This window comes from Homalodisca vitripennis, chromosome 2 (genome assembly GCF_021130785.1).
Source record: "Homalodisca vitripennis isolate AUS2020 chromosome 2, UT_GWSS_2.1, whole genome shotgun sequence".
NCBI classification, from domain to species: domain Eukaryota; kingdom Metazoa; phylum Arthropoda; class Insecta; order Hemiptera; family Cicadellidae; genus Homalodisca; species Homalodisca vitripennis.
In genome coordinates this window covers 42,910,663-42,935,230 of record NC_060208.1, presented here as the reverse complement: position 1 = coordinate 42,935,230, position 24,568 = coordinate 42,910,663, and the positions used below count along the sequence as shown (strand labels likewise).

The 24,568-nt window shown below is 34.7% G+C and overlaps 1 protein-coding gene across 1 annotated transcript; it reads left to right on the top strand.

Moving 5' to 3' along the window:
• The first annotated feature begins 4,026 nt into the window (after window positions 1-4,026).
• LOC124353849 (farnesol dehydrogenase-like) lies at window positions 4,027-23,281 on the top strand. Its single transcript, XM_046803873.1, has 7 exons — window positions 4,027-4,164; window positions 15,429-15,581; window positions 18,313-18,481; window positions 19,683-19,812; window positions 21,020-21,149; window positions 22,821-22,967; window positions 23,055-23,281. Exons 2-7 carry the CDS (start codon window positions 15,450-15,452, stop codon window positions 23,094-23,096), a joined length of 750 nt encoding a protein of 249 aa, XP_046659829.1. The 5' UTR covers window positions 4,027-4,164; window positions 15,429-15,449; the 3' UTR covers window positions 23,097-23,281.
• Window positions 23,282-24,568: the final 1,287 nt, after the last annotated feature.

Sequence of the window (24,568 nt, the reverse complement as noted above, 5' to 3'; positions counted from 1 at the left end):
CCAGCGGACACATTTTCTCGGCCTCCCGCAGTCCCCGGAGCCGTGGCCAAAACCTTGGCACCGGTAGCAATGCGGCGGACCGACCGGCTTCTTGTAGACAGTGACTGAGACCCTGACATGGAGCAGGCTTGTGTCACGTTGTAGATTTGGCAAGCCCGCTCTTGGTGTCAGGATTCTCTCGCTCACTGTCCCTGGTCAGCGTGATCAGCCAGCTCCTGGTAGGTCCCCTGGCTGTCCGAAGTTCGTGCAACCTCGTCTACGGCGTAAGCCCATACGTCAGTTAAGACATCGAAGAGCTCCACATCATCGGTGTCGGGCAGTCCGCTGATCACAACCTTAAGCGATCTTTCACGCCCAAGGTTGTGAGTGTAAGAAGGGCAGCTTCTTGGAACATAGGTACCGCTGAACTGCCCTGAAGTCCTCCACGGTGGTCACTTTCAAGCGATAGTGAGCACCGTGGAATGTTGTCGTCAGCCGTCCAGCGCCAACTCCTCCAACTTCTTGGCGTGGGTAGGCCAGTCCGGAACACTGTCAGGGAACAGCAAAGGGTATCCTGGGCGTAGAAACCGAAGCCGTAGGTTGGTCAGATGTCAAGGTAGCAGTGGTGACGTTGTGGCCTTTAAAAAGGCCCTTTGTTGGAGCAGCGACCTTCTTAGGCCGCCGAGCTGGCAGGTGTAGAGCTAGGCCTCTTAGGCTGGCTTCCCGGCGCTTCCAAAGGCACGCTGTGCCATCTTCTTGAAGATGTCACTCATGTTGTTTCCAGTAGTTGTTTACACAACGAGCGCTGGAGGTAGAATGTTCTCCGTGTTACAATTTAGGTTGCTTTGCGACGTCACGTGACCCGCGCTCTATAGCAATACCGTGATTACACTACACTATCCGAAAGGGGCCGAGCCCAAAAGTATCGTTTGATACTTATGATTTAAACGAAAGGACAATTATATTTTTAAACAACGGTCACTTTAATCAATTAAATCAATCAATTTAATGTTTGTAGACAAGAGTAAATTATAACTCTCCTTTTTTTTCTCCTGCTCCATGCTTTATTTTTTAATACGTCTTAAAATTTCGGGGGGGGGGGTCTGGACCCCCTGGACCCCCCCTTCGCTACGCCACTGCCTCAGATATATTCAAGTATTATAAAGTAGATATAATGCAAGTACCAAATATTCTGATTAAATGTTGTATAACTTCTTACTACTTACTTCATAGGCTACAACTTCATATCACATCTTTATAATATATACAATATTTATAATATTCGTCCAATTTATAGAATGGATTTCTAGATAGCCAGTCATGTAACACTACTGAAAATCTTTTTTCTGTTAGATTTTGCAATGAAGCAGATAGATTATTATACATTTTAAGCCTGGATACTTATGGTAATTCATGGTTCTCATGGTTCTAGTTAACCTATTACCTTGGTAATTCAAGCTTATTACTATTTCTAGTATTATGGTAATGTGTCATGTTTCTTAAAAGGTATTTGTTAAAATCTTTCTTAACTAAAAGTAAAACATCAAATATATATAAATTTACAATGGTTAAAATGCTTGTTTTTACAAACAGAGGTCTACAATGAGTTAATGTCTTAGAGCCAGTTAATATTCTTACTGCTTTTTTCTGCAGGATTAAGATGATCTCAATACCTACCCCATACCATCAAACCATACCTTATAATACTTCAAGATGCCAACAGAGTTCAGACCCTTATAGCTTCCTGAGTATGGTAACTTCTAAATAAGGATTTCTTTTGGATGCCAGTAGCTTCCATACATCTGGAAACTAAATGACGCCAAGAGTTCTCAGAGGACGAGAGCTGTCACAATTCAGGAGCTCCTGAGGCAGAGAACTGTGAGTGAAGCTTATGGAGATTGGTGTCTGAGAGCTGAGACTAGATGTTTTAAGAAATCAAGATCCCTTATTCGGACACTGAAGGCCAGAAGCCATATAGCGAATGATTAAAAATGTCTAAAACATGTGCAGGTATTTTTGCCCAAATACTCCAAAGGCTGAGATCATGATCAATAATAAAGCACTTCATTGTAGGATGTTTCTATCTAGCACATACGTTTAACAATAACGTAGTTAATCTTAATAACCATTATAGGCTACTGGCTTTCAGAGATTAAGTGTTTCAAAATGTGGTGTGTTAACTCTAGGAAGCATTCAATAGCCAGGAGGTTAAGTAATCTAGTTTCAAAATGCCAGGGATCATAACCTTATTCGAAACCCAGCCTCTATAGACTTGTACTTCATGTACAAGATAAAAATAATTATTTATTCATTCTTTAAAAAAATGTTAACATACATCCTGCTCTAGCTTAATCGATAATGTTTTTCTGTTAAATTAGAGAACAGAAAAGTATAAATATACAGAAATCAAAATAAAATCAATAGTTTTAAAATTCAAATTCTTCTTCACATGATAAATGAATAAATTAATTTATTCCATCATAATAGTACATTGTACAAAATATAAGACTCACTTGGAATTAACTGACCACTTCTGCAAGTAATGTGGTCAGTGGACAACAATACAAAACATGTTTGTTATCTGAGGCCAGAAAGACAGTACAAGTTGTTATCAGCCTGGCGTCTAAACACTAATCACTGATAAGCTTTCAACACGAAACTTTCATTGCACACAACTGCTATGCTTAATATGAATGTATTTACAAGAGCGAATGGTTAATAAGAAATTATTATACTTATATATTCTAAGACTACAGACGCTTATATACATATGAATAGTGAAATAAAACATTAACTACATTATTGGAAATTTATATAAATATATACATAATTATGTAGTATACTATTCGTAAAACGAGTTACAGTTTTCATTTAAAAATAATAAGTTCTAAGCTTGTTACAACAATTTCTACTATTTACAGATAATTTGACTTCAAAAGGCAATTTGTTGAAAAAACTCGGACCATTATAAAGAAATGACCTTTTAAAAATGGATTTATTATTAACTTTTGGTATTCTGAACATACGACGGTCTATGCTTCTGGTGGCATAATTTAGGTCCGTTGTTCCCAAGTTACCACTTTTAATGTGAAATAGTCTCAGGACTTTAAAAACAAATAAATGCTGCAGTGGCAATATCTTTAATTGACAGAAAATGGGAAAGGAGCTATCCCGTATTCGTTTGTATGTTATAATTCTCGTAAAATGATTCTGTATTACTCTTAATCTCTCTGTTAAATATTTAATAGAGTAAATAATTCAGTACTTATGACAGTTTAGAAATAAGCTATTGTAAGCCATTTAGGAAATACATATTTGATAGTGAACTTTTATTGTTGACTATCGTACGGCGTAAGTCTAGCGCACGCGCGAGCACACAACTAGAGTTAACTTAATCTTATCTAGCGCTAACACTAGTTCTAAGTTCAAGAGTACAATTTCTGCCACATACAAAATATAATTTTTAAATTTACACGAGGATGTTTTGTAAAGTATATTCATTTCTAGATCCCTAATTTTTAAATTAAGGATATTAGTTTAATTGCAAATAAATGGGGGAAAACTATTAAACTAATTGTTAAAACTGACGAAGATTAATGTATCAATTCTGAAGACAATATATCAATAACTCAACATGATATCATCTTGTGATGAAGATCATCAATTCAATATGCGGGCTTTAAACTATTTCTTACAATTTACATCCACCATATTTAAAATTTGTTTTTGAAGATGGAGGGGTTTTGAAGGTAACAGGATATCCTGCCTTTTCTGTCGTTCTGTGATACAAATATCAGAAACACTACGTTTCAAAGGTCAGATTGCAAATCTCAAAACGTAATGTTACTAATCTTTTGTACCACGGAACGGTCTGCTAAAATTCTGTTATCTTCACTTATAACATGTTATGTAAGTATCATTAATTACGTTTAAAATTTAAATACGTCTTCTATTTTGAATTATAGACTACATCAGCAATTTCAAGAAATTAAAGATTGAGGTTAGAATGTTGGAACAAAGCTAGCGTAACATCAGTGTGTCTATAATCAGCGACAACAAAGAGTAAGGAAGATAAATAAAGACAATCTCGTTGCGAGTGGAGGGGGAACTGTCTCTACGCATGTCACTCCTCGCTGTCTGGCTTGTGTCTACAGCATCAAGACAGCTGCAGTGACCTTCTGTAAGGTGAGTGGTAGCAAACATTTACAACAGTTAATGTCCTTACTGTGATTAGAGTGTTCGTGTCGTGATACATCTGCTAATAGAGTACATAGTTAGTCAACATCTCGCTCTGGCTCAATCGATAATGTGTTACATCAGAGGAGACAGTAGTTGGGTAGCCATAGAAGAATAACGTTGCATACAATGCGTTACTATATGGCGTAACTGTGAACATAAAATGAAATAATAGTACACTTTTATACTGAAATAGCTTTTCATATTTTATCATAAATGATCAGTACCGTAGTTACTGTTAAGGATTAGAATCAATTATGCTAAAACGGTTTAAAAAAGGTAGCATTTATTCTGTAATTAACTAATAATGATTATTACCCACATTTGTCTAAACCTTTACTATTAGTGTTATTCTTACACACTGGATATTCAATGCCAAACAGTTCTTGGATATTTTTCAAAGTGCGCGTGGAAAAAGTTACGTGTACGATGACTATTCAGGGCCGGCCCTAGCTAATTTTATAGTGTAAGCAAACAGTAGTTTTGGCGCCCCCCCCCCCCGATTAAACCGTCATACACTACACCGTAGAACGGTAAATTGTCCACATACCTTGTACCTAAATAGTAAACAAAGGGGAACAAATTAGGAGAAAAAAAATAGCTGACAAACCAGAGTTTATGTTTATTTACCAGTGTTCATTTACAAATACAGTGACACATTGTAGACTACAATTACGATACATTACATTATTAAGTTTAAGTTATGTGATGTATGATGGAAAACACAAAATCATCTACAATCAATATTGTGTGTACAAGTCATTGTTAAACGTCAGGTTGTATTACAGACAATTCAAATTAAAAAATAATAGCCTAATAATTACAATTAAGATACTCAATGTTGCAATTAAAAAGGAATTCGTCTGGCTTTTAATTTTGAAAACTCTGTGCAGTAGAATGTCCGTTTCCATTTCATTTAGGGCATCATTTTCAATCGCCAAGGTTGCTAGACCACTTAAGTGTTCTTGGCTCAAATTTGATCGTAGGTAAGTTTTTATTAGTTTTAATTTGGAAAAAACTTCTTTCGCCACTGGCCACGGATACTGGCAGCGTTAACAAGATTCTCAATGCTACAAAAATATTTGGATAAGTATCCACATAACCACGTTTGGTTATAAAAGACAACGCTCCAGCTGGGTGACTTGAAGGGGGCAGCATTGGTCCAAAGATTTGAAGCTCATCAAACAGCTCATCTCCGTTAATGTCATATTCTTTTGGTTTGTCATCTCCATCACCACCGCTCAAAACTGTTTCAAGGTGTTTGCAGGCTTTCTTTAACTCTGATTCACTCCATGCTTTTCCTAAGCTAGCAATATCATAGAGAAATTTAAAACCTTCACTATGGTTTTCCATCAGTTCAAATCTCTCCTTTAACGAGGATATTGCTCTATCAAGCACAACAAAGAAGAAATTTACTTTAAAACAAATCTTTACCAGAACTTGCAGCTTCATTTTCACTCTCGTAAGAAAATTGTTTTTTTTATACTCTTCTTGGTCTAACTGTTTTTTCTTGTTCAAAGTCACCTGCAACATCAATTTTTTCTGCAAGTTCCTTTGCATCAGTAATGACGCTGTTTAGTCCCTTCTTCAGATCTCATAGTTTTCCAAAAATGATTTTACACTCTTAAGAAGATCTATTGAACTTTGAAGATCATTTGTGACCTTTTGCAACAGTTTACTAACCATGTTTGTTTTATACAGGATCTCATGCCAAGTTACAATACAACACAGAAACTTGAAGCTTTGCAGTTTTTTTTACTAGTCCTACGGCAGTATGTCTACCAAATGCATCAAGGTTTCTTGTCTTGAGAAGCTTCATTATAATGCATCATTATACTTCTTCAATATGGTACCTCAAGGGTAATAATGCCTCAATTCTACTTTCCACCTAGTGTTGCAGAGTGGTTTGACTGTTAGACTCGAAACGTTTTTTCAGCAAAAATACTCCATCTCTGAGTAGAACTAGAAAAAAAGTTATATATTTCTTGTATGGTGCTGAAACAGTCTACTGCACTATTGCAAGACAAAGCTGCATCGTTTAATTACCAAGTTCAGGGAGTGGTTTCCACATGGAACATAAAATGCTCTAGGATTTAGATCAAGGATCCTCTTCTGAACTCCAACATGCTTTCCCTTCATTGCCGAAACCATTATCATAGCCCTGACCCCTCATGTTTTTTAAAGGAATATCCTCGTTCCTTTAGTTCTTTCAATAATGCTTCGTTGAGACCTTCACCTGATGAATCTTTAATAGGAATGAAACCTAAGAAATGTTCTTTAATTACCACATCTTCATTTTTCAGTAATCTTCACAAAATCTTATCACAAACGTCATTTGCTCAGTATGGCTAACGTCAGGAGTGCAGTCTAATATTATCGAATATAATATGTGGCTTGCTGTAGGTCTTGCAAAGATTTTATCTTGGATCTTGGCTGACAAGAACAGAATGAACTCGCTCTGGATATTTTTGCTCAAATAATGAACGTGTGTTTCTTTTGATTTGATCCTTCTCACATGTTCAGCCATAAAAACATCAAACTTTGCTATGTGTTCTACCAATTTTAAAAAGTTTCCGTTGTTACGTTCAAAAAGAACATCCTTTTTCCCTCGAAAGGCCAACCCCTGTGTCCCCAAAAAACTGTACTATACACAGTAATCGTTTCAGGACTTGGTGCCAATGTTCAGTTTCAGCATGGGATAAGTCTTTCATGTTCTTCATCAATAGTTTTGTTTAATCGTAAACGTACAGAGAGCTCACGCCAAAACGTACAGTTTTTTAACATGAGCAGAGGATTTCTCGTGACTGGTCAAAGTCTTGTGTAGGTTTTTGCCAGTCAGAATACCCTTGGTCACTAGCAAGAAGAGAATTCGTGTTTCCAAACAGTTTGCAAGGAAAACAAAATGCTGCATTTTTTCGATATTGAGTATAGTACCCAATTTCTGTGAACTTGTTCTCCGTTGCACAGCTTCCTTGTGTAATGATTTGAAGAAAATCTCCTACCTTTACTGTCCGCAGGAAACTCTTTGTCAGTGACTTGCTGAGGCCCTCGTTCAACAAGCACTTTCCGTACCTCGTCATTTATTTTGGGTGGCCACTTCCCACAATCATTTGAAATCACAGGTAATGTGTTTGTGTCCTTGTTCGGTTCCTGGAAGACAAAACAAAACATATATAGTTGGCATCGTGGTGTAATCGCAAGAGATGTATGATGTGTGATAACTCTGTTAAATTACCCTTTTCAGGATTTCAAATATTTAATGCAATATTTATATCTATATTTTATTATAGTCTATAATAAATAGGCCTTCCTATTTAGGTTTTAACTAAAATATAGTAAAACATATTTAAAACATCTTTTACACTATCTATGTTATGGTGGTATAAAATAAAAATTGGTTTAAATAAAAGTCAAATAAGGCTGCTTAAACATTTGTGTGTTTTTTGTTTGCGGCCACCATATTGAAACGGTAGGCCTAATCATATCATATTCATGATTAATAATCCAACTAAGTTGGCCGAGGTTATTTGCTGGACCTATTTATCCTAAAAAATGCTAAGTAAGTTATATAAGTCAACTTACAATTTCAATGACTTGTTGACTACGCGTAACAACAGACGTAGATGAAGATGGACGATGACATCACTGTATCAACTAATAAATCATCATCCACAACTTTGGTGGCGGCTACAGAATCGTCACAATCAATATTTGATGGTGGAAATGGTGTTTCTGTAGCTAGATAACTATGGAATTGGACTGGTTGACGGTCCAGGCAGAACCTCTCAGATTCAGTTATTGGTAAATTATTGTCAACATCATGATCTAATTCGGTTGTCTCTACGCTTATTGATGCACTCGCACATAATGGCGGATTTGTTTAAAAACCTTTGCAGTGCTTTACACTGCTTTTCATCTTCTTTAGATTGCTGCAACTTTTCTTTTTTCAGTTAAATGCTCCAGATGTTTTTTTTTCTTGCTCGACATTTCGTGTTAATTAAAAACGGCATTAATTTTACAACTTACTACAGTACAACGCACATCAATGTAATTATATAAAATAGTAAGACAGACAGCTGTCACGGCGAGGGTGCTTGCGAAGCGGCGCTAACAGTGACCGTAACGTAACTGCGAGACTCAGACTGCGAACAGAAATAGATATATGAGTCATGCGGACGGTTCCATGTCACTCGCGTAAGGGGTGGGGCATGTGTATCGGGGTAGCGGTGCATTAGTCAGTGCAGGGCGCACGTGCACAGCGCCCCCACGGCGCCCCTCTCCTCGCGGCGCCACCCGCGGCCGCGTAGTTCGCGTATATCACGGGCCGCCCCTGTGACTATTATAAAAAAGTGTTCTTTTTTCATGGTGTTGCTACTTATTTGAATAAAATCAATATTCTTTAGAACAAATACGGAGACATGGCACAATATTTGTAACCTTATTTATTATAAAACCTCTTGTATGAGTAATTAGGGTTCTTGTGCTATTTTAAGAGGAGTCTCATATTACTTAATGTGTACTAATTTGATACCTTATACAAATAACGGAGCAGTCAATAAGAGTAGAGAGTCGTCTGCGAGGCAACATACGAGTGGATCACGTGTTGTAACATGTGGTGGCACACAACTCATTATAGCTTGCGCCAAGAGCAGACCCAGTTCTAAGATGGTAAGGACAGACAGAACCGCTTTTGCCCGTCCGTTTTTGCCACAATTCTTGATAGAAAGGACCTAGAGACTTGAAACTTGGTACATACAGCTAGGTTTCTCTTTATCAATGGAAAAATCCTATTGAGTTTTGAATGTAAAAGGGTAGTCCGTCTATGGGATAACTCTTTTGTTATTTCTTTGTTTGAAGATTGTTTTTGATGATGGAAGAGATCAGATTGTAGATCTCGGAACGTGTAGTGTTACTGATTTTTAACGATGAAAAATGTCTGAAAAATCCTGTTTCCTTTGTTACATCCTGTCGGGTTCTTTGATACTCCATTGTATCGGTTTAATTAATTATAGTGTAGTTTTGTCATATTGTCACAATATTTCATTGTATATTTGAAACTATTTGGTATTTTATAGGTAAAAGCATGTTACAATTCTAAATATATTGTACAGATTAGGCGATTTCGACCATCAATACAAGTCATAATCTTTTATTACTTTCTTTGGGAGGGGAACTTAATAGAAATGCATCAACGTCTGATTTACGACTCTCTGTTTCAACGAATCATCGAAATCAGATTTGGAACCAAACGTATTTGTTGGTATGAACAATTGTGTCCTACACTTCCATAGCCTCAATCTAAATACATCATCAAATAAACAAAACTATTGACTATTGTGTCTGGTTAGTCAATAGTCAATTATTTATTTCGGATACAAAATACATTTGTATAGCAAACGTCAAAATATGTTAAAATTTGGACATACATACCACATCGAGCTCTTATTCAGACATACATTTGACCACTCATTCCACATCCATCCATCATCATTACTTCCCACTTCGTTCGAGAGTCAGTCTTGTTATTGTGTGGTCTCCCAGTCATACTCCAGAAACTCTTTTACAAATTTCACTTTTACAGAAATTACACAAGTATGACAAATATATAGAGAGATCCAGCTTCTCGGAGGATCCTGGCGACGATTCTTCTAACAGCCTAAACGTGCCCTTGACTTCCTCAAGACTTGACTACTCGTGGGTTCCGCGCAAATGTTCCTAAAATCTTTACCTCTATGAGTTATTTTGTCCTTGCCAAAGTTTTGACTGAGTGAAAAATAGTATTCGAGCGTAACAAAATTTTACGAGCCGGTTCTGCAGTAAATTTGGTGTAGACCTATACATTACTACATGCACTGCTTGTTTTTGTTTGTGTTGCACATTGAATTCTTTGGGAATTAAATTGTTTTGTACACTTTTTACGAGTATGCTGTCATGATCCTGCGGCCATCTGGTCTATTGTGACACGCTCTAGTCATAAGTTCCTGTTAATTATGATATAGTACTGACTATACGGGTGTACATAAAGTCCTGCACGGGTATAATATTTTCTGAACGATAAGAGATAAATAAACAAGATTTGGTATATCAATACTACACCTAAAAATCTACTTTTTTAAGGAACTATCAGTTTTCTGTAATATCATGGGGACGTCCCGCAAGGAGTCAGAAGGAAATCTTAAATAGGAGCATAGGTCAATATGGACATCATTTTAAAGGGCTTATCTAGCAGAGTTTAATGCCGCAAACCGCACTAAAAAAGATCGATCCAGTACAAAATGGCGGCTGTTCAAAGATTTTACTTGGTTACATTTTATTAGTAGCCATAACCCCAGTAAAGCAAAACTGCAACCAAACGAATACTGCAGCTAACTACTACATTATGCTTGTCAGTTGTACAGAAGTGAATTATGACATTAGTTATCCTCAAGGGTTACAAATTTGGTCCTAATATATTGATAACTGGGAAAACCTGATAACAGTAACACTTAGAAATCTCTTATCTTTGGGTCGCAGTTAGGACTTTCCTATTAGCCAGTCTATTCATAGTAGGCTATTATAGTTTTCTTGTTTTAGTAGTGCTGTCCATCCATTTTATCAGTGCGCTTTAGTACAAAAGAGTTTGTCGTATTGCTTGTAGTTCTTCAACTACACTATGTCGCTTGACGAATGTGAACGTATAACACTTCTTATGATGGTTGGTTGGGGATATAACAGACGATCACACGAAGAAGGATGCCATTTATTTAATGACTACTTTCACGAGAGGCAGCCAATTTCTAGAACAACTGTAGGGAGAACTGTTCAACACTTTATGAAAACAGGAAGTGTTTCGGATCGTCATAGGTCGCTGAGATTTCTAATTGTTACTGTTATCAGGTTTTCCCAATTATCAATATATTAGGACCAAATTTGTAACCCTTGAGGATAACTAATGTCATAATTCACTTCTGTACAACTGACAAGCATAATGTAGTAGTTAGCTGCAGTATTCGTTTGGTTGCAGTTTTGCTTTACTGGGGTTATGGCTACTAATAAAATGTAACCAAGTAAAATCTTTGAACAGCCGCCATTTTGTACTGGATCAATCTTTTTTAGTGCGGTTTGCGGCATTAAACTCTGCTAGATAAGCCCTTTAAAATGATGTCCATATTGACCTATGCTCCTATTTAAGATTTCCTTCTGACTCCTTGCGGGACGTCCCCATGATATTACAGAAAACTGATAGTTCCTTCAAAAAGTAGATTTGTAGGTGTAGTGTTAATGTACCAAATCTTGTTTATTTATCTGTTATCGTTTAGAAAGTATTATACCCGTGCAGGACTTTATGTACACCCTGTACTATATGGCAGTGACCTTCAGACCATAACTACAGTCACTCCTAGTGACACTCAGGTCATCATTCTTGTGTCTTTATTTGTTTGTGTAGGTATTGTGAAAAACATGTGCTGTTATCTATGTGTGCGAGCATTATAAGCTAATGCTGCTTTATGAGGTATGCAATCTTTATAAGCTCCGTAACTTCTAACCCATTTAGACGAAAACCTGTGCAAGCTTTGAACTTAAACTTTCGGTAGTTATTTAAAATTCGTGTAAAAATTTTATCTAGATTTTACACGGTATACATGAACCATGAAACTGCTCGGAAATAATTTTAAAGAATGGGTCAAGTTCCGTTATTTCACCCCATGTTTTTAAATCGCTACTATAGCCACGGAATTGATTGTTTGAGGTGAACTAATCATTCAAACTTATATTTCTGATCAGCCTCTCTAGAATTTTATATTTTACTGATAGGTACTATCTCGAGGGATGTTTTTCTTTTATTGACATCCGAAGGTGCTGCCGAAGCCCGCGCTGATGGCCGGAGGCACTCGTCTCATTTCGATAACAAGAACAGTCTGGGCATGCCTGATGCTGATAAGATAAGACGTCGTCAAGGAAAACAAACAGTGTCTATCTAGTTTAGTACCTCCGTACTCATCTATGATCATAAATAGTTAAAACAAGCAATTCCGTGGCTATAGTACGATTTAAAAACATGGGGTGAAATAACGGAACCTAACCAAAGAATGTTTATACAATTTGTGAACTGGTTTGTAATTTAAGACAGCTTTTACCACATTAGTGGTTTGTTATCGCACAGTGTTTTAATATGGCGGTTATATAACATTTTAAAGAAGTATACACTAACTTCTATATCGGTCTAGGAGTCAATAGGGCGTCTGTAATAATTCTCAAATGGTTTAAAACGAACATTCTATTATTACTGTACCCAATTAAATATGTCTGGAATAAACTAGGAAGTTATCTCAGTCAAATGAAAACTTTCAACGTGGTGGCAGTCTTTATAGGTTTTCGTGAAAAGGTTTTCTCTAGGTAAGAGTACGCCACACCATGTGTCGCATAACTGGTTTCTCTAAGGTTGCATGCAAAAGTTCAAATCTGTATAGGTCATTTCATTCTCAAGATGTCCTGCGGACAGATAGACAATCATACAATCATACAGAAAACATCCCTTTGTAAAGCAGATATTGTATTAGCCTGCTATGTGATAGATAGGCATCAAAGACACATTCAGCCAAATTCCATGGTTGAACAAGCACCATCATAGAACTCATTCTTGTCTATGCAGTAGTGAAGTTTCATGCACAGTACACATATGCAGTCTTTCACGACATATCTTTCCACAGTTGAAACATTCACATTTTTGTTCAGTAAGTTATGTTTTACATTATTGTCCAAATGCAAGTTCCGGCAAGCTATCGAGGGTACTACAACGTAAGAGCGCGCTGTTGTCAAATATTGTCACCGACTTTTAACATTGACTCCAGGCTATTATATTTTCTTTTTACTTTATTAATAAAATTGTCACTTGTTAACATCTAATTTTATTGTACACAGTTTGTTTACAAATTTATTTATTAAGTTATTTTTCCGTTTCCATCATGGTTACCCATAAGACCAATGTAAAAATATTCGCTAACGCTCAACCAATAATAAATAGTAGTCAATGAATGGGTTTTAAACGGTGAGCGTTTATAAGAGATGTGTACAAAAAGTAACGGGCATTTTCAAGTTTCACGAGTTTGGAGTGTCCGATTATCAAGATTTCTTCATTATGTTGGTACTTATGCTGCTGAAGTATAATACAATTTTCAGCTTTAGCCATTGTTTAATTTTTCTGTGGCAGCTGTTAAGATTACACGAGTTTTATGAAAAAAAATGTTTGTGTGAAAAATGAAATAAAAGAATAAAGAAGGGTGGGAGTTAACATAGGTCTATTGTGAGTCTGCTGTGAGTTAAACAAGGGTGTAACTGTGTATAAACGTTTCATATCAAAATATTTATTGTTTAAAGACATATACATGCATAGAACATAGCCAGTAAATAGTTTTAATGATATAATATCAGAACTATGTATTATATAGTAGTAGTATATGTTACAAATACCATAACCTAAAATATTAATTGCTAGTATACGAACAATGCTAATAAAACTAAAAATGATAGACAATCACGCATCTGTTAATGACTCAGGCTGATTGGGTCCGTACAACAGCTCGTTCACAGAGTAAAACGCATATTTTATCAAGTACTGCTTTAAATTATTTTTAAAGAATGCCTGAGTTAAGAAGTTTTCACCCCATGCGGCAGAGCATTGAATATTTTGGGACCAACATATGACATGGATCTTTTGAAGATGTTGCTGTGGTGGTGCAGAATGATGAGTGTATCTCTCTTTCCGGTGGAATACAGATGATTATATGTAGGGAAATATTGCAGGTTTTTGATTGTATACATTGAGACATAAAATATAAACAGTAAGGCAAATTCAAAAGGCTTTCACTACTGAACATTGATCGACAACTGTCACAACTACCCTGGCCACACATCATTCTAACAGCTTTTTGCAATTTAAAAACTCTCCTAAAGCAGTAACTCCCCCATAACTTCCCCAAAAAATCAGCCCATACGTCGGAATAGTAACAAACTATTCAAAATAAACCAAGCTAAGCGTCTTCCTACAAAAAACAAACAAATATTTCAATGAATATTCCATGCAGACATTGAAGATGATGAACGCTCCGGACGCCTCAGCACATCAACAACCGATGAACATGTGAAAAAGTGGAAGAAATGGTTATTATGATCAGAGAAGTCGCTGATGTTGGAATATCAATTGGCTCATGCCGTAAAAATTTTCGTATGTTTTGTGTATGAAATATGTGGCAGCAAAATTTGTTCCAAAATTGTTGAATTTTGAACAAAAACAATGGCGAATGTGAGTTGCTCAGGAGTTACTAAATGAAATCAACGTCGATGTAGAATTGGTGAAACGAGCCACAACAGATGAAAAACGGTTACGGATATGACGTCAAAATAAAACTAAATCATCCCAAGTTCAGACCAAAAAGGCTCGACAAGTGTAGTTGAACGTGAAGGTTATGTTCATCGTTCTCTTTAATTTATTGATATAGTGCATCATGGATTCTTGCTTCCAGGTGAAACGGTCAATAGGGAGTACTACCTGCAAGTTCAACGTCATTTGCGAGAAGGAATCCGACAACGCCCGGGTTTGTGGCAAACAATTCATGGCTTTTGCAATATGACAATGCACCTGCTCACACTTCACTGCTTTTTTGTGGTTTTTTTTGGCCAAAACTGTACTGTAACGATGCTCCAGCCTACAAATTCTCCAAACATGGTTCCGTGTTAATTTTTTTATTTCCAAAAATAAAGAGTACCTTAAAGACCCGTGGTTTTACTAGCATATATGACATTAAATGTGTGTATCGATGTCAGAGCTCAAGCCAATTACCTAGTGTGAAAAGTGTTTCGAGGATCGGAAGAAGCGCTGGCACAAGGGCATAATATGTAATGGAGATTCATTTTTTAGGTGAAAACATTATCGAAGACGAATAAATAAATAAATAAAAATCTAAAAAATAAAATTCTCGTTAATATTGAACATACCTCATAATGTTTATTCAGTCTATTATACAATCTCTTACAGTACAAGAAAAAAACGAAAACTGTATTTTTTCAAATCTATTTGTATTTCTAACTACCACATTCATATATTTTTAATATTATAACAATCTGTATATTAACACCAGTATCAATAATCAGACATTGGACAAATACTAAAACATCAATAATATTTACTTTCATGTACTGAAAAATGTATTTCAATAAACCTCCGATGTTTCCAGAAGAGTATATCAATTGAGGGGATGGAGAGGTGGTTGGGACGAGTGGCTGTGGTTACGGGAGCGAGTGCAGGGATCGGGATGGCAGTGGTAGAGGACCTGGTGCAGAGTGGGATGGTCGTAGTGGCCCTGGCTAGACGCGAGGACAGACTGCAGGTAAGTAAGCATGCTAATATTGAGTTTAGCTCCATCACTTTCCTCTTAGTGCAGCGTCTGAAGTCTGACCAATGTATAGATTGACTACTGGAATCTAGATCCATAAAAATTCGGTGACGAAGACGCTCAAAACGAACCCTTTACACCATTTCGACACCTAGGCAACAAAGGAGCTCTGTCTGGTTACCCAGCAGCTATCAAGTGTAACCTAGATGAAGAGGTATTCTCATTGTCTTATCAGGTGCACAATGGAGCTTAACTCTATAATCACATCGAATTAGTCATGCCCACTGTAGCTACGTTATTTATAGAAACAATAAGCATGTTTTAAAAGAGAATTGTGAGGTATCGTGTCCAAACGAATATTTATGAATAGTTTATGTCACGATCATTGTAGATAACCTTCTATGTAGTGAAGATTGTGGTGTCTCTGGATACACACGAGGAAGATCATACGTAGGTTCACTATAATACGTATTTCTACCAAGAGAATCGTGACATGTTGTGACTAGTTCACAAATCATGTTGGATCGGTATTTTTATGACAGTTGCGGACCTGACGCAGAATGGAATAGTTGTGGTGGCACTGACATGGCGCAAATGCAGAACATTGCAGGCAGCTAGGTTTAAATTATTTTATCGCTTTGTCAAGAGTATGGAGTGTTTCAAAACAAGCTCTAAAGCGATACACCATACATCCTTGTTTTCAAATATTATGCCCATCCAGTAAAATTCCAACTTTTTTGGAACACAAAAATTACCACAGCTTCAAAATCTTAAATAGCTACATGTTTTCATGCTCATCAAATATAATTATTATAAAATTTTTGTCGTATATTTTACAAAATGTTTTAACCTGTAAAACAGTAATATTTAGACATTTGACCATAATTTTGAAATGAATAAAGTAAACAAGAAAAGTATCACCAATGCTTTACATTTCAAGAAAACTTAAAATTAAATAAAACAAGCACAACTATATTTAAATTTAAAATGGCTTAAAATTAATTTTATAAAATTATATCTACAGTGTACTCTGTAGTGAATAGAAGCGAAATATAAAGAAAACCCTAACTAAACTTTTCAGTTTTGAAGCTTTATCCTCAGTGTTCTTGAGTGATTAATCCTCTGAATACCTATCTTCTTAGGCTTTTTGTTTCCATGTTTTCAACCATGCCATTTCAACTCTTCACTCTCATCTATATTCTAAAAATGAACTAATTTCCCTTCAATGATTTACAAGTACATGCTTTTCACGTGATTTCCGGATCGATTGCAGTGGCATGTTAGGTAAGGAAAGTAAGCAATAAAACAACGAAAACGTTATTCCTATAAAGCCTTTTAATGCAAGACTGAACATAATTAATTAACTAATTGAAGACAACCAATAATGTGGCGTCCTTTTTGATTAAATTCTCATTCAATAATTGGTGGTTGTCGTTATCACTGCATTTTTACATCTCATTGTGTATAAAAATTACATAACAAATATACATTCCTACATAGGAAGGTAGACGTGTTTGTCTTAGTCAGTAGCTATATTCTGCCGTAATGAGATAGTAGCGCACATCTCTCATTTCTCCAAAAGTCCTCATCAGAAAACAATGACACAAACTAAAAATGTCTTTTAAGAGGAACATGAATACTCTCCTCTTTACCTTGACGCCTTTATGGACTGGTACCGATACAAATTTTACCTCTTGTGTTTTGTCAGTTTCTTCAGCCTCAAATTAATCTGAGGCTCGTAATCATCGAGTTGATTGGGGGAACTTTTATCGAGGCTTATTTTCTTACTATCTCATTCTATTTGTTTCTTATAAAGGTCTTTATTAAGAGAACACAATGCGACAGTTTAAATTTACAAAGTTGAGTGTTCAAAATAGCTTTAATTTTGTCATTCTTTTTGTTCGTTACAATATAAAGCCCAGAAAAATCGTCACTAGATAAAATAAACAATATAAACCACCATTTGTATAGATTGAACAGTTTGAGATCGGATTTGTGGCATTGTGTTCTCCCAACAGAGTCTAACTGGATGTATTACTCGACCTTTGTTCTCATTTAAGATTTGTTCTGACAATTTATTATCATATTAGATGATGACAAATAAGATTTTTGCATCAAATAGATTTTCATTTACAGTGTTGATTTCTAAAGTCTTAATGCTTTATCTGCAATGGGTAAAAATTATAAAGGAGTCCTCATAAAACCTGAGTTTCTTGTTTGCTACGGTGGTAATTATTTTCGTTATTAATTTTTATATTTATTCTAGAAATTCATTAATTACAGTAAGGTTTTATTACTGAACGTTTATACAATGCTAATAGTCCACTTTTAACAATAACGACATTTACTTTTTTATTATGTTTGATATTACTCTCATGACGTTTCTTAAACACGTCAAGACGTGTTATAAAAACTTTAATACGCCTTAGCTCATAAATGAGTAAGGAAAACAACGAATTTGCAAGAATGAAACATTTCAAAATGTTGTTTTATATCCAAAAGTGCAAGAAAATATAGTGTGTGCCATAAATAAGTTTTGACCATAATAGATAATGGTGGCCAAATATTGAAATTCTAAAATCACTTTTAAATTGTGATTAAAAAGTAGTTAAAGTCTCCTTTAAATTTAGTCGTTTTTAAGGTAGCTTTGGTGTCACAAATAAAATGAAGCGCTGATATTGTATACATTTGTTTCCAACATTATATATTAATATATGTATTTCAGGAAATAAAGCATCGCCTCCAGGGTAAGCCAGGTACCATGCATCCAGTGAAAACTGATATCACAAAAGAGGATGACTTAAAGAAGACATTTCAGTGGATCAGAGATAATTTAGGAGGGGTTGATGTCTTAGTAAACAACGCTGGTATTTTTATTGACGGTTATACACCTGGTGAGTGACGAAATTTAAATTTAATACATTTAAGTTATTTGCATCTAATAAACATAATGTATTATTTATTTATTTATTTAATTACTGTAGGTTTGTTATTGAAAGTATTAATGAAAGTAGATTAAGTGAATTTTTTACATGATACAGTGCAATTTTTTAAAGTTTGACATTGACGATGGAAGGTTTGAATGGATAATAGGATTTCGGGCATTTGCCATTGCTATAGGTTATAAAAGGTATAAGGCAACGTTTAGAGGATTTGATTCTATCCTCTTCGTAGGAAAGGTATTAATACATACAAAAATAACGAACAGAAAGAAGTAAAGAAGGGAAAGAAAAGGGTTCAAACATACCCAAAAGCTGCTTGGAGTCCAGTTCAGGCATTGCCACTGCACAGAATGCTAGTCCCGAGCACGAATCACAAGTGCGAGGATCCCAATTACACATCACACTAGCACAGACTATAGTGAGATACTAACAAATACCAATCCTCGAAACCTTTTGTTATACCTTTTATAACCTATAACTATGGCAAATGTCAAAACTCCTGTTATCATTCTAGTGTAATTTAGTTCATCAAACACTCTAAAATTGTGTAAAATTTCTTTACTTTTACAACTACTACTACACAGTTCTTATTTAAGTAACAAAAACAGTTTTAAACTCTTACATCCAAAATTCAATGCGTCAGAGAATTCTGGAAAAATACAATAATATTCAGTTTCAATATTTCCTATTGTTTAATTATATGGAATTACTTTATCTGAACTATTCAGAATTGTTGTACATAAGCCTCATTGTGTAAAAGTCTCATTCTCACAGTTTAAAGTTAACTTTGATGGTTTAAACATTACTTTGTGTGCTTCTTTCCTTATCCTTTAAGGCTCGTATAGCTTGTTTTGATAATCCAATCTTTGCGGTTTAAACGTACTAAAACCAAGAATATATGGGCAGAAATGATCCTGGCGTGATTTATAACACCTAAGTTTTCTTTAATATTATAGCTACAAAACAAAAAAAGTTAAAAATCCATGTCATGTATCCAAAACAGAATCATTATAGAACTTAAAATTTTCAACTTAATCAGTGTTCTTTCCAAACTCATATACATTTCATTTAGATTTTCAACTCTATCTGCTGTGTTATGTCCTTTTTCCTAACCAATATTCCAAAATTGAAAGTAATTTTTCGATACTTTCAGAAGGTAATATTGACGATTGGCGCAAGATGTACGAGGTGAATGTGTTTGCCCTGGGAGCTTGTTCTCGTGAAGCCATCGACTCCATGAAGGAACGCAAGGTGGATGATGGTCACATTATTAATATTAACAGGCAAGTTTTTGTGGAAACGAGAAATATTAGTTTAGGTTTGATTAATTCTTTAATAAGAATTTCTTTCATTAAGGAATAAAGTCCTATCGTAGCTAATCTAACCATTTTTGAAGTTGTTGACAATATTGCACTATTCGGTACAATTGGTTTAGTGCAATAAAATAGTAAATAAAGCACCGTAATTTTGTTTTTGTAATTTTAAATACTGTTTACACGGTTTAGTGTTCATTAAAGCTCAGTATGAGTCTTTCTGCAAGTTAGATGAAATGTTCTATAGTATTTTAATTTGAATAATTTTTACGAAGATAACCTGTTTCTTGTTGGTCTCTTCGATCCTTTATTGACAATATTCGATCACCTGCCACAGTTTGAAAGTCTTATTATTTAAATATATATCAGTTGTCTATTACACAGGTATTGCTTCTAAAATACACCTCTATTTAGGATTCTAATTAAACTTATCTCTTAGTGCAATTCACCCAGAAGATGGAGTTTTAGCAAAATACTAAGATCCCAGTTTCAAATTAATGGTTTTATTTACCCTTTTGTTTAAAGTTTATAATTGGTAATGGATGATATGAATGTATAGTAGGTTATCGCATATTGCAATCGTTATATGTTACAGAAATAGAACGTATGTTTTGAGGATTGGAAACCATCATCTTCAGTTGTCAAAATTATTAAGGTCTACGCAAAAATTAAAGAGTAATCAGTATGTGGTGATGAAATTGGCCTATCTCAGGAAGTACAATATTCGGAAACAATTTTGGAATCTAAGACATTCTTGAGCAAAGTTTTGTAAATCCCATACCAAAAAGTGGCATGCATAGCTCAAAAAACTATGTCTGTTCCTTTTTGGTTAAGGTGACATGCCACGGTGCCACAGGAAATGCCCATATTAATATTCATCAGTCCCTCACCTTTATTTGTGTGTGTGGGTGGGTTATGCAATGCACCTGTTCTGTCCAGTGACAGTGTTGGTACTTGTTATAATTGCTTTGGACCCTTTGCTTGATTTTTTGACTTACAAATTGTAATGTTTTTACTATGATTTGGTCGAGATCATCAGCACATATCGATTAGTTTTAATTTTTATGTATGCTTTATGCTATATTTTATGGTTAGTTAGATCTTCGTGCCACCTGAAGAAGAGAACAATGGTAAATATACGAATATCTATTATTATTATTTCACGTAAATGTTCTAGTATTGCTTCCCACCGTCTCCCATTGATGTCTGGTGGCGTGCCTTATTCATCAAGCAAGTTTGCATCCAAGGCCATCACTGAAGGCCTAAGAAGAGAACTTGCTGCTCAGAAGTCTAAAATAAAAGTTTCAGTAAGTCCCTGTACTCTAGGATGATAAGTATAACTCAGTTTATTTAAGGTTTATAGAGACAGTGATATCTAAAATCCTGTCAGTTTGGAATGATCTCTTTTAATTTACTATTTCATAAAATTTTAAAAATAACATAGGGAACATAGAACTCCATAAATAAGAAAAAAATCATTAAATGGTTATTAAGGAGGATGACTGTTTAATAATACAATGAAACATGTGTTATGTTAATAATATTTGTTTTTCTTGTAAAATTATGTCTATGCTTCTGGAGCGGTGGTTATATTATAAAACAGATATTCTGTTAGTGTCTTTATACCTGTTTTCAAGATTTAAATATTATACACATAAAGGGATAAATTCATTAGTAAGAATGTCGGATGAGTGAGTTAGAAATGAGAATGAGGAGCCTATTTAAATAAAAAAGAATAGTTTCACAAACGTACAAAATTTACAACGAAGGTGTCGCTTTGTTATTTCGATAACATAATAATAAATTGTTAAGCTTGGCATATCATTAAATATATTCTCTCTTTATTTGGATTTATTTTTAACAGTTCAAACTTTAAACAATTAAAACAAGTTAATTCAGCAATATTATTACCAAGATATTAATATATATTTTAAGTAATAATACAACAAAATAGTAGGAAACTGAAATAAATCCCAAAACTATTGTAAGAATAAATAACGCAACAATAACGATTTGGGATTTTTATTCTCCGATGTTGTATTACACTCCATTTCAGTTTTGTACCGAATGAATTATTACTGAAAAAGAACTCGAATACGGTTTCATTGACTTAATTGCTTTAGAATAAGTATTTAAATAGAAAGATAACAGTTTTACGAGCAGCAAATTAAAACAACTTCAAGAGGGAAATGCCCCATATCGCGTTGTTCACCAACATGGCCAGTAATGCTCTGATTACAATACTCGCAAATCAAAAGGAATCACGGAATCGTTCTTCCAAGTTTTAAAATTTGATACATGCCTCAAAAACATGGGAAAGTATTTCATTTAATGGGGGACTGAGCTATTTTCCTATACTTCTTGAGTTTATATTAATGAATGAAAGCAGCTTACAATATAGAGAACACAATTGTAATTGTTTTAAAAATATGCTTGGATATTGAAAATTATTCGATTTATTGGTTAGTCATTAAAAACTTATTACATTTAATTTGAAACATTTAAATTTATAACCTATTTTATTACTTTACTTTAAACGTAGCACGTCTAAGTAAGACATTACGTCATTAAAATAAATAAATTACTTCATACAAAACCGTATAAAGTAAACCCTGTACAATATTCATGATCTAATGTTGATCCTCACATAAAACACGATGTTTTGTAACTTATTAAAAACAACATTAAGCCATTTAAGAAAAAAAATACATATATTGCATATTATTAAATTTAGTAGGTTGGACATATTTGTTTAAATTTATCCATAGCAAGATTTCAAATTGAATAACTAAGCAACTTCCTTTCCCATAACGTCTATTATAAGGTGTGTTCAACAATAACAGTCTGGTGTTACAATTTAAAAAAGTTAATAAACCAAAGGTATATTAAATGTACAATTTGCAATAAACTGTAACTGTTAACATAGTATAATTTAATATTTGCCCGTGCAATTGATTTATTTTATTAATGATTTTTAGAGTATCAGCCCAGGTCTGGTGGCTACAGAAATATTCACAGCTAACAATCCGACAAAAGAAGTTGACTTCTCACAGAAAGGCCATCTTCTACCGAAAGATATTGCAGACGCAGTCCACTACGTCCTAGCAACGCCGCCTAACGTCCAGGTTATACATTTTTATACACACAAATTATTTTAAAATTTTCATTATTATTTTTAACTAAAGTCTAATCTTGTGCATTATTTGTTGCAGGTGAATGAACTGATTGTCCGCCCAGTAGGCGACGGAATCTGATAATTAGCATAATGGACTTGTGAGGCTTAATAAAATAACATTTCAAGAAGGCAAGTTTAAAGTCTGTGAACCAGAAGCGGAGTGGGCTTACATAACAAACCTTGTTCAAGTCTCATTTAGAAAAGGCTACAGGGTTTTATATACTTGTTTTGATTCATATTGTGAATAAATTTTCAAATTATAAATTAGTTTTTTAATCTGCTCTTCCTCACACGTCGGTTATAGATGTTTAGTTTTACGATGTACACCAACAGGGAAACTTTGTGACATGTTGTTTCCTAGATGCAAAACTAGGTTTCTTGATGATAATCACTTAGGTTTATCGTTCCAGGGTTGCCAACTCTGGAGTTCATTAAATGAAACTGGCAGAGAACAGCTATGGAAGTTTCTCTGTACTTAAAACATTGTAAGCAACAAAAAATATCTTCTCAGCCTCAAGATTTTGCATCAAGTGATCTCATTGAGTAAACTTACAACGCGTGGTTGAGTGCATTCTATTAACTATTAATATTGATAATTACATTGTTCTTCGTAGTAGCTTAGAGTTATTTATCTCTTTAAGTATTTTTCCAAAACGTTATTACATTTTTAGTAAGACGCCCGTTTAAAAATACAATTTGTTTTCATGAAACATATTGTGATTATGGAAAAGGACGCTGATTATGAAACATAATTAATTATTATGAGATATAGAGTAAAATTACCTTCAAGACAAGGGAGTGTAGTGAAGTCCCCAATAATGCTCGTTTCCGCTATCATCGTTATGCATAAATTTGAGAAAAAATATATCTGCAGCTCAATTATAACTGAAGATTTAGTTGAAATACTTGGATAATACCTTTGTTATTTTCCCTCAAGATGACTAAGCAAGGTTTTACCACTTTAATAGTACTTCTTCTTCCATCTGCCTCACAATGGAAGTGAAAGTTAAAAACAAGCTTCCTCTTTTGTATATGTGTATTAAAAGATATAGATATCATTAAGACTACGGAGATCAAAGAGTGTATTCTGGGATAAAGATGGGTTAAGAAAGGATATTGCTAATATTGAACCGGCTTTAAGAAATACTTGATAATCTCAATCAGTTAAGAAAAACAGAAGAATCATAATGAGTTAAAAAATCAAAATAGAGACAAGTTTGTGAGTATGTTATCCATTAAATGTTGGGATTATACGAGGAAAGTAGTAAAGTAGATGAAAAGTTTAACATTACATCTACATCACATGGTGAACGGATTTTAAAATCAACAACACAAGAAGGCAAAGTATCGTAAAAACGAAACAACAAAATGCATGTACTTCTGAACAGATGTTTATTGAACAGAAAAATACAAAAAGAGTTTACCGTATTTATCTTCGTTCACTAAGATGCAAGATCTTAAGTAACGAAAGACAAGCAAAATAACTTATCACGCATACTGAAGTGTACATGCGATACTGGCCGCACAGAGCAAACGAAAATGGCGGTTAGT

What these genes read in the sequence shown, in the direction of transcription:
- LOC124353849 (XM_046803873.1), top strand. Translation starts at nt 15,450, where the DNA reads ATGGAGAGGTGGTTGGGACGAGTGGCTGTGGTTACGGGAGCGAGTGCA. An exon ending in TATTGACGGTTATACACCTG is followed by an intron (nt 18,482 to 19,682) that starts GTGAGTGACGAA and finishes CGATACTTTCAG; the next exon opens with AAGGTAATATTGACGATTGG. An exon ending in AGTCTAAAATAAAAGTTTCA is followed by an intron (nt 21,150 to 22,820) that starts GTAAGTCCCTGT and finishes AATGATTTTTAG; the next exon opens with AGTATCAGCCCAGGTCTGGT.